Below are 11,163 nucleotides of genomic sequence, written 5' to 3'. Positions count from 1 at the left end.
ACCGGCTTCTCCTCCTGGAATTGACCTCCATCCACCTGGCCTTTCTAGCTAGAAACAATGTACCACCTTCACTTCCTCCCCTTCCCTTCCTTTTTCATCTCCCACTTCTGTCACCAAAAAACTGTCAACTTTACCTTAGTCTCACAAATTCACTCCTCCCACATTCATGCACAGCTTCCTTGCATTTGTATATACCCTAAGGGTAACAAATACTAAAGGCTAAAAGGATCAAAAGGTGATAGAAAGGAAGTGAAGAAGGCCAGTGTGTAAGGCAACAGGGAGGGTGGGGACTGTGGTGAACTGGAAAGATTTATCAGTGAAACCTGAGCCCCATGTGTGTCTCAGCCCCAGCCAGGTGTGGTCATTTGAGAAGACAGGTCCAAGTGTGGCCAGTTTTTTAAACTGCTGTTGTTTCTAATGTGAAATGTACCAAGTTAATATTGGCAACTGACTTTTTTTTATAAAAATGTTTTAAACAAGTAGACCACCACAAGGGGCAAACAAAACACATCAGTGGTCTGAATTCAGCACATGGGCTGCCAATTTTGGACCACAGGTTTAAACCAACATCCTAGCTAAGACTTTTTAAAAAAATTTTTAACAATTGAAATATAGTTGATTTACAATATCATGTTAGTTTCAGGTGTACAGCACAGTGGTTCAGTTATACATATGTATGCTATTCTTCAGATTCTCTTCCCTTATAGCTTATTACATAATATTGAGTATAGTTCCTAGCTAAGACTATTAATATGGTTACTTCTTTGGTCTCCTGCCTCTACTCTCTCTCACTTCCATGCACTTTGCCTGATAACCGAGTCACACCAGCTCATTCCTGGCATCTCCCTTCTCACTGTCCCCCCGCTAACTTTCCCACGAGATCAAGGGCAGATGATTTAGGCAGGCGCCAGACTTATCACTCTCTGACCCCAGGCCCATTCCACTCCCACCTGTGCTCTTCCCTGGCAAACACACATCAGCGCCTGTGTTACCTCCCCTGAGGTCTTCCCCAGGCACCTGTGTCACCCCGTTGTATTGTCTATTTACATGTATCTCCACCCAGACTGATGGTCCTTGACACAGTGACCACCTTAGCCAAGTCAGACTGTATTAAGGATGTTTATTTCCTTGCCCCATTTATACATAATTAAGACCTGAGCATCCTTTTGATAAAGACAATTTCTTCTTTCCCCTCATTGGTCCCCCAAGCCCTCAGGTACAAGTGCGCTGGGATCCAGGGCGAGCTGGCCCTCTGCCCCAGCTGGGTATTCTTTTGAGCAGGTCTCTGGAGTTTCTGGGGCTTCCTTAATCCTCTTTCTCTTGAGTTGTGGTTTTTGAGGAAGTTTCCTTAAAGAACCTGAAAAAGGGCAAGTCAGAGACAGTGCTGATGACATCACGAATAGTAAGAGAATCTCAGTCTGTAACATGTGGGGGGCATGGTAGGGACTCAAAGGAAGAACAACAAAATCTTATTTTGCTTCCAACCTATGTCCCTTACTCTTTTCTCACAGAAATGTGGGGTAGGGAGATGGTATCCCTCCAATTTACAGTTGAGGGATCTCACACAGGCACAGAGTAAGGAAATGGGCTGCTGCTCAAAGCCTAAGTCAAGCTAGGGGTACAGTTGGGACTAGACCTCTGGCTTCCGACTCTGATTCCTTCCCACTCCTCTCTCTAGTTTCACAACCCAATTCCCAGTACTTTGTTGCTGGGTTGTTTGCAAACACCGTTGCCATCTTTTTCCTTAAGAACTGACTCATGAACATGGTGCCCAAGAAACACAATGCAGGTCACTTTTAATTGCACGATAGACTTGGTGATTCACTCAGTCATGGTGGCTCTACCAGGTAGTATGTGTTATCTCATGTAACACAATGTGAAAAACACAACCTTGTCTGTAACATATCCCAGCCAAAAACATGTTTAACATGAATTCATCGAGACTCTTGACCTACAATCCTGCTCCTGGATAGAGGAACAAGCTTCAAAGATACCAAAAGGAAGCAAAAAGAAAAAAGCAGAAATTGGAACATTCTGCAGAATAGCCTGATCTCTTCAACAGGCCAGGGTGTAAAAAAGGGGACTCGGTTAGGTTAAAAGAGGCTTAAGAGACACAACCAGGTGAAACACATGGTTTGGGAAACCAGAGCAAAAGATATCTTTGCTGGAAAATTTGAAAGTGGAGTATTTAATCCAACAATAAGATGAAATGAAGATGTTAACATGGAAGGTTTCTATAATTAACTGAAAAAAGCAAGTTCAAATCAAAATCCTATATACGGCATGGTCTCATTTTGGTTTAATACAGGTATTTATATGCATAAAAAACATCTAGAAAGTGCTAACTGTGGATGACAATGTTTATATTTTCTTATTTTTTGCTGATCTGTATTATCTAATTTTCTAGGATATGCTTATGTTTGTCATAAAATGTTATTTTAAGAATTACAATTTCAAGCCCAATTTCTTATCCCACCATCCAAGCCTTTTTCCTGTTACCCGCCAGCCTGCACCTCTGCAGTGTGCTTGGCCATTCATCCCTGAGCCCAGCCTGTCTACTCACTGCCCCCTCACCTCCACGCACACGTCCCTCCCACCTCTTTCCCCTTCCCCCTCCCTCTCCTTATTCCTTTCTTTAAATCCTGTCCCAAACCTACCTCCTCCAGACCTACCCTGTACCCTGTATCCTGAGATTGCCCATTTGTAGGAGGGGGATAATAATGCCCATCTCATCAGGATGCTGCAGGGTTTGGGTGAAATTGAGAGATACAAAGCTCTTTGTACAGGGAGACGCTGGCCCAAAAGCCTGCACCTCACTACCCTCATCTGATTCATGGACAGCTTGGCCTAGATCATTTTTTAAAATCAATTAATTAATTTTATTTATTTGGTGTACCGGGTCTTAGTTGCGGCAGGCAGCCTCCTTAGTTGTGGCTCTCCGGCTCCTTAGTTGCGGCATGTGAACTCTTAGTTGTGGCACGCATGTGGGATCTAGTTCCCTGACCAGGGATTGAACCTGGGCTCCCTGCATTGGGAGTGCGGAGTCTTAACCACTGCGCCACCAGGGAAGTCCCTGGCCTAGATCATCTTAATGATGGACTGGCCTTCATCCCACTGTATGTTTTACTTCCTCAATTTAAACAATAGGCACGGGGGCCACGGGCCCCCAGAGAGCCCAGGCAGAGAGAGTTCTGGGTCTCGGTAGCTGCCTGACCTGGGCCCTCTGTACCTGACCCATCCTCAATCCTGCCCTCCCACTTGGTCCAGCTGTGACTGGTGAAGACGCCCTGAGGGCTGCCCCAGCCAGCCCGGCCTTCAGAGGAACACCTGGGTCCAGTTTAGGACCATGCTCTGCGGTCCTAGGCTACCATTTGCCTTCATTTTCTCCCCCAGGAGCTAAGCAAGAAGCCAGTTCCAGAAAGGTGAGAGGTAGGTGGTCCAACACCTCTCCGCACCTCAGTGCTGGGGTCCCTCTCACTGAAGAGTCTCTGTCCCCTAATCCCACACTCTCTGTCCAGAGAGCTAGGCCGCACAGTCACTGCAGAGGCGAAGGCTGCTGGGAAGGCGGTTCCCAGGCCACCTGGCTGAATGGCCTCCTCCCTGGTGGAATGAACCCCTCCCTCCACCCATTCGCTGCCCAACGCTAAGAAGGGGCATTCTGCTGCTGCTTGGACACTTCCTGGGAGTTCCTGCTCTTAGCCTCCAGAAACATCTCTGCTCTGCTTCTGGTTGTATGGGAAAGTGCTTTGTTTACATGTTAACTGAAAAAAGCATGTCTCCTGAGACCTCTGGGTTGGGGGGTTGGGATGAAACAGAACAGTGAAGGAAACACATCTAAATGTTAATAGTCATGCCTCTGGGTGATGGGTAATTTTCCTCTCTTCTATTTTATACTATCTGTACATTTCAAACTTTCTATAATGAGCATACCTGTGGGGAAAGGGCGAAAAAGAGAAAAGAAAAAGTGGAGAGGGGGAAGGAAAATGGACAGAAAGAGAAATGCAGGGATGGGACTTCCCTGGTGGCGCAGTGGTTAAGAATCTGCCTGCCAGTGCAGGGGACACGGGTTCAATCCCTAGTCCGGGAAGATCCCACATGCCGCGGAGCAACTAAGCCTGTGTGCCACAACTACTGAGCCTGCGCCCTAGAGCCCGCGAGCCACATCTACTGAGCCCGTGTGCCACAACTACTGAAGCCCGCATGCCTAGAGCCCGTGCTCCGCAGCAAGAGAAGCCATCTCAGTGAGAAGTCCGCACGCGGCAGCGAAGACCCAACACAGCCAACAATAAATAAATAAATAAATGTAAATAAATAAATTTATTAAAAAAAAAAGAAAAAAGAAATGCAGGGATGGGGACTTCCCTGGTGGTCTAGTGGTTAAGACTCCGTGCTGCGAATGCAGGGGGCGCGGTTCGACCCCTGGTCTGGGAACTAGATCCCACATGCCGCGTGGTGTGGCCAATACATACATACATACATACATAAATAAATAAATAAATAAATAAATAAATAAATAAAAGAAATGCAGGGATGAAGAGAAGATGGGGAGGAGGGATGAAGACTATGTCAGGTGTTCCACGGGACACATAGACCCCTCCTCCAGGCATTACCTCTCCTGCTGTGGCCCCTAGCTCTCAGCTCCCCGAGCAGGGAGACCTGGTGGCCCGGGGCATGCACCTTGGACAGACTCTCCTTCATGCCGCTGAGGTGACTGTGCAGCCCCCAGGCAGTGCAGAGCTTGGGCAGACTGTCCTCCTTGTTGGCCAGCAAGGAGCTCTCTGGGATGTCCAAGGGGTAGAAGGCTACCTGCAAGGGGGCCACAGTGTTGAGAAGAGAGGGGCCCATGTGCCAGAGCCCCAGCCCTGCCCTTGTTAGGCAACTGCTTTGACTGCACCTCACACCTGCGTAGCCAGAAGGATGGAGGGCCACAGATGGGGACCATGGGGACATTGAGACCAGGCTGCCAACTGTCCCTTCTTGGGTGTCTCTTTCCGTTGGGATATGTCCTTCATCTCTTTTTGGAGTATAGTGTCTTATGTGTTTGTAATGAAACAGTGGTACTTGTTTTAAAGTCCTTTGCAAAATTAAAATTGAGAGCCTGAAAACATCTTTTGAAATTTTCCTGGCTGCTGAAATCCAAGAATCACCAAAATGGCAGCTCCTTATATTCAGAAGGGGGAATCACTGAAACGATCCACTCATTCATGTTCAGAGGTAGAAGTAAAGACCCAGAGAAAGAGAGGATTTGGTTAAGGCTGAATAGGTAGAGCAGTGGGTGGGGTGAGGTCAGGGCAGGTCTTTCCTTTGAACTAGATTATGTTTGAATCCAGTTCTTCCCTCCCACTTGCTATGTGGTTTGGGTCAAGTTACTTTACCTCACCACCTTCATTTACACACTGTGGACAATAATTCTAATTACCACTTAGGGTTACTTTTGAAGATGACATGAGGGAACATAATGTGCCTGGTACATAAAAACTGTTATCTGTGATTATTCTTTTGGATCAGTGGTTCTCAAAGTGTGCTCTGTGAAATACTCTAACCTCACAAACCCCCTGAAAAGTGGGGTCCACTCAAAGTGCAAGAGAGAAACCAATGGACTCTAATGTAACCTAGTGTGAAAAGTTCATTGATACAAATCTGAAAAGGCTACATACTGTATGATGCCAACTACGTGGATATTCCAGAAAAGGAAAAACTATGGAGACAATAAAAAGATGAGTGATTGCCAGGCGTCTGGGGGAAGGAGGGAGGAATGAATAGGTGGAGCACAGGGGATTTTTAGGGCAATGAAACTATTCTGTTTGCTACTGTAATGGTGGATACATGTTATTGTACATTTGTCAAAACCTATAGAATGTACAAAACAAAGAGTGCACCCTAATGTAAACTATGGACATTATTTTTTTAGCTAATAGTGTATCAATATTGGCTCATCAAAGATACAAATGTACCTCTCTAATGCAAGGTGCTAATAATAAGGAAGACAGAAAAGAGTGGGATATGGGAACTCTGTATTGGGTTGGCCAAAATGTTGGTTCGGGTTTTTCCATAACATTATATGGAAAAAACCGAACTAACTTTTTGGCTAACCCTATACTTTATACTCAATTTTTCTGTAAACCTAAAACTGGTTTAAAAAAAACTCTGGGACTTCCCTGGTGGCGCAGTGGTTAAGAATCCGCCTACCAATGCAGTGGACACGGGTTCGATCCCTGGTCCGGGAAGATCCCACATGCCGCGGAGCAACTAAGCCTGTGCGCCACAACTACTGAGCCTGCACGCTAGAGCCCGTGAGCCACAGCTACTGAGCCCACATGCCACAAGTGCTGAAGCCCGCACGCCTAGAGCCTGAGCTCTGAAACAAGAGAAGCCACTGCAATGAGAAGCCCTCGCGCCACAACGAAGAGTAGCCCCCGCTCGCGGCAGCTAGAGAAAGCCCGTGCGCAGCAGCGAACACCCAACAATGACGACCCGACGCAGCCAAAAAAAAAAAAAAAATTAATTAAAAAAAATTTTTTTAATTCTATTTTAAAACATTCATCGATATGGTTTCAGATTCCACACTGCAATTAAGTGACTGCCACTTTCTGGGTTTTGGTGTGGTATCAAAGAAAAATATCCACAATTATATGAAAACACTAATAAAATACTCCTCTCTTTTAACTATATATCTGTGTGAGGCTGGGTTCTCTTCATGCACTTTAACCAAATCTTTATACCATAAGAGATTGAGCAGAAGCAGATATGAGAATCCAACTGTCTTCTATTAAGCCAGACACTAAAGAGATTTGCAAAAATGTCAAACAATGCCACTCTTCTCTCTACATTTTTTTGTTTTGGAAAATATAGTTAACTCTCATAAAAATTATGTTAATATATAATGGACTGCTTGTTTTTATTTTTAAATGAATTAGTAAATACATATTTTGAATTATTTCTTTAGCTTTAATTTCTAGTAGGGCAAATAAATATCAATAGATGTAACCTATAGGAATACATGTTTTGGGGGGTTCCCAATGATTTTTAAGAGGGTAGAAGTGACCCGAGACCAAAATGTTTGAGAAGCACTGTTTTTGGACAAAGTCTGCCCAGGAACTTTTTTTTTTTTTTTGATTTTTTGGCCATGCCTCATGGCATGTGGGATCTTAGTTCCCTGACCAAGGATCGAACCACGCCCCCTGCATTGGAAAGCTCAGAGTCTTAACAACTGGACCACCAGGGAAGTCCCTGCCCAGGAATTTGTCCTCTGTTTTCTGTCCTTTGCAACAATCTCCAGAGTCTTCCCCAAGCTGGCTGTGCCTTTCTGCCTGGCCTCAATCATCCCTGCCCATGGTTCCCCAGGGATGTGCTTGCCCCTGTTCACATCAGGGTGTGGGTGTGGAGGATGAATAAATATCTAGAACTTGAAGCTGAGTCTCTGCTCTCTTCAGCCCCACTCTGTGCCCACCGCAGGGGCAGTGGCGTCTTCCTCAGGCAGTGAGTGTGGAAGGGACTGAAGGGTGCTGGCTGTATCAGAGGGCCCTTCAGGGACTTCCCTAGTGGTCCCGTGGTTAGGATTCCGGGCTTTCACTGCAGGGGGCGCCGGTTTGAGCCCTGGTTGGGGAATTAAGAGTCCACATGCCGCCCTTCAGTTGCAGGCCTCCCGTCACAAGTTAAGAACACACCAACCAACCCTCAGCTGGACCCTGGAGGAACCTCACCGGGAACTTGTCCGTCTGGTTTTTCTTGGTATACTTGTAGAGCCTGTGAAGCTGCTTCGCCTCCAGTTCTGAGAAGAGGGAGACAAATCGCCAGAGCATCCTGCAGGGGAGAAGTCCAAGCCCAAGGCTGCTGAGGGGGGCGGAGCACAGCCCCTCTCTCTCCCGCATTTGTCCTGTGGCCAGGACCACCCAGGGGGAAATGCTGCCTCCTTAGTTTTCGGTTGGGGACATGGAGTAACGGGGATTTGCCAGACCTTGGATACCCTGTATCGGTGAGGAGCCCCCCACACCACACAGCAGTTATTCGATCAGAGGCCATTCTCCCCGGGGTCAGGAGAGTTCTTTGTCTACTCAGTGCTGCCCTGAGTCACTAGCGGACCCTGTTCTCCCCATCCCCCTTCACCATGCTCACTCCAGGATCCTGACTCTTTCACACTAAGATGAAGGACTAGGAGATTTTCACTAAGGTGTGACCTTGATTCTAGAGGAGTCGGCCCAGGAGTGAGTGTAGCGGTAAGGGTAAGGAGGCTGCCCTACTTCCTCCAGTGCTTGATTTCCCAGGCTCGGCAGTAGTGCTGCAGAAAGGTGTTGATGTGGTCCCCTAGGACCACCAGGCTCTGCTTCATGTACTTTAGCTTCTTCTTCTGGGGAAGGTCCCTGGGCAGGTGCAACTTTCGCAGGAACTTCTTCAGCGGCCTTAGATATTCTTTACACTTAGGAGGCAACAGGTGAAGTGAGGGGCCACAGGAAAAAGAAGAGGCAGCTGGGCAGCCCCGCATAGCCAGCAGGTTGGCCCAGCTGCAACCCTTATGGCCCAGGAAGTGTTGAGGAGGTTCCCGTCAACCTCTTACCCCACTTCCTTCCCAAGAGTGTGTCAAGTGGGGCCGTGAACTATGAGTCTGAGGCTTGCCAATTTCTGACCCAGGTCTCCTGACCTGTGGGGAACAGGGGGCAGGGTCCTGGGCTGGCCCCTTACTCACAATTTTGAAGGTGTCCTGGCCCAGGCCCTTGGCCTGGCACACAAGTGAGTCTCTGGCAGGGATGGTGCTGGAGCTCCCCTCTAAGCAGGGTGAATCCGTCCCCTGGGAGGAGGCAGGGGCAGGAGTCAGCTGGGGGGCTTGGGCTACTGCTCCTGAGGGGCAGTGCTGGGCAACCACTGGTCCAGATGCCAGCCAAAGCCCTTCTCTGTTTTCCTAGTGACCTCGTCCTTGAGCCAGCACTCAGGCGAGTGAGCCCCGGGCAAAGAAAACCATCTCTGAGAATCCCTGCTTAGAAAACCTAGAACGCCCGACGCATTTCTTTTATAATAATTATAGCACAGTATACTAGCTAACTTTGCAAAGCACTTGATACACATTAACTCATTTTATTCTCCCACAGATTCTGTGAGGCTAGAAATCATTATTCCTGGTTACAGATGAGAACACTAACGGCACCAAGAAGTTTAAGTAACTCCTTGGGGGAATGATTAGGGATTCATTTACTCATTCATTCAGCACTTATTGAGTGCCTAAATCCCAGGCCCATGGGCTAATGGGCACTCAGAAAGTGTATAACGGTGATGGTGATGATGAGAAGGAACTTTCTGACAGCAAGCTGGGGCAAAAAAAGCTGAAAATTAATAACGACGAAGTGACTGTGGAATAATACTTGAAGTCAGAGCACAGGATTAGACTGACATGGAATTTACACCTGACCTTTCAAAAGCCTCTCAGAAAAGTGAGCATTAATTCCTGCCTGTGTTCAGGGGGCACAAGGAAGATCCAGGCCCAGACCACTCTGAAGGGAGAGACCAGGGAAAGGGAGGGAGAAAGAGGGAGAGGGAACGGGACACAGGCTCCTCCAGACCCGAGAGAGAGGGGACTCTGGCTGATCAATTCCATAAACACGCCACACAAATCAGGCAACCACCCTCACAGACCATAACGCATGCGCACACACACACACACACACACACACACACACACACGAGCCTGTGTATCTTCACAAATAACAATCATCTTGCCGAGAACCTTCCCATCATCTTGCCAGGTATATATGTCCTTGATAAACATCTGTCTGAATGAATTAACCTCTTGTTCTTTCAGTCTCTTGCGAACTCGTGTACCTCACCCTTTTTCTTTCTTCTCTCCTTCCTTGAATTTCATACTGTCTGCCTTCCCAAACCAGCCCCTCCAGGGCCCTCCTTTCCTCCCTCCCTCACATCCCCAACCCCACTTCACTTTCTCTAGTGGCTGGTCCCCTTCACCCCCCTGCCCATCTGAGGCTTCCATCTCAACAGGTGTGCTGATGGGCTCCAGAGGTAGCACTCCTCAGCCCCCTCAGGCTTCTGACCTACTGCTTCTGGGACCTGAGTGTCTCAGGGAGTGGGCAGGTTGGCACTCAGAACTCGGAGCAAAACCATGGCAACTGCCAACACAGAGCGTGCCCCTCCCCTCCCCTGCCCTCGTTCCCCGGGCGACCAGCCTCTCCTTCAACTGGGACTGGCTTAGGGAAGTGAGCAGGTTGTGCCAGGTAGACCCCGGACTTTGTCAGAGCGCACAGCTGGGCAGGAGGGGCTGGCACCCCTTCTCCCAAGAGAACTGTCAGATGCTGTCCATTTTGAACCCGGGTAAGGCTTTTGAAGTCATTTTCCTGCGTGTGTACCATTCATGCCCCTTCAGTTACAGCGTGGGCTTCCCGAGAGTGAGGACCAGGTCTTGTAACATCGCTTTCCCGATTGGGGACGATGGGCTAGGGGGTGTAGGGAAAAGGGAACGCTGTAAATCTGTCCTGGGATAGATCTTCTCTTCCATCCCCCGTAATCTCCAGGAAGGGAAGCAGCCCGTTGTGTTGGGTGGTGGTGGCGTTTCTAGAGAGGTGTACAAAAATACTAGCCACCGTGTATTATCTCAATTAACGCTCACAGCAGTCTTCCCCGGGGTAGGTCCCAGCAGTGATCCGCATTCATAGAAGACTAGCTGAGCTGAGACGCACAGAGGTCCCGTAAATTGCCTTGGGTCCGCCGCCACTAGGTGGGGCGCGAGGGTCTGGGTCGGATTCCGACCGCCCTGGCTTATCCCTCCTGCGTCGCCCTCGGGGAGATCAGAGGTCGCGGGTAGGTCCTCGGAGGCGCTCGGGGGCGCGGGTCCAAGCCGCCCCCTCACCCCTACCGCGGCCCGGGTGGCCGCTCAGGGCGCACAGCGGGTCGGGGCGCTGGTAAGACCGTGCGGCATCAGTTCCCTCACCTGACCCTCATCTTCTTCCTTGGATCGCGGAACTCCCTCTTCTGGCCCTTGCCTTTCTGTCCTCTGGGCCCGGGTCCCGTTTTCCCCACTCCGTTTGGCCCTCTACCTCCCCTGCCTTCGCGGGCACTGGGTCGGACGGCCGTCGGCCAACCCAGCCCGGGCTGAGGCTGCGGCACGGTCCTCCCAGGTCTCTCTCTCGCCATCTGGCAGCAGTAGCCGCGTTTGACAGGGGC

The 11,163-nt window shown here is 48.9% G+C and overlaps 1 protein-coding gene across 1 annotated transcript; it reads right to left on the bottom strand.

Moving 5' to 3' along the window:
• Positions 1-1,193: 1,193 nt before the first annotated feature.
• Positions 1,194-9,997, bottom strand: CHCT1 (CHD1 helical C-terminal domain containing 1). The gene is made up of 6 exons (XM_061176880.1): positions 9,926-9,997; positions 8,684-8,785; positions 8,241-8,416; positions 7,704-7,803; positions 4,611-4,806; positions 1,194-1,357 (listed from the first exon to the last, which is right to left on the bottom strand). The coding sequence occupies exons 1-6, from the start codon at positions 9,974-9,976 to the stop codon at positions 1,194-1,196; spliced, it is 789 nt and encodes a 262-aa protein (XP_061032863.1). The 5' UTR covers positions 9,977-9,997.
• Positions 9,998-11,163: the final 1,166 nt, after the last annotated feature.

This window comes from Eubalaena glacialis, chromosome 19 (genome assembly GCF_028564815.1).
Source record: "Eubalaena glacialis isolate mEubGla1 chromosome 19, mEubGla1.1.hap2.+ XY, whole genome shotgun sequence".
NCBI lineage: Eukaryota > Metazoa > Chordata > Mammalia > Artiodactyla > Balaenidae > Eubalaena > Eubalaena glacialis.
Note: the sequence above shows the minus strand (reverse complement) of the source record. Positions and strands in the feature narration are given on the sequence as shown.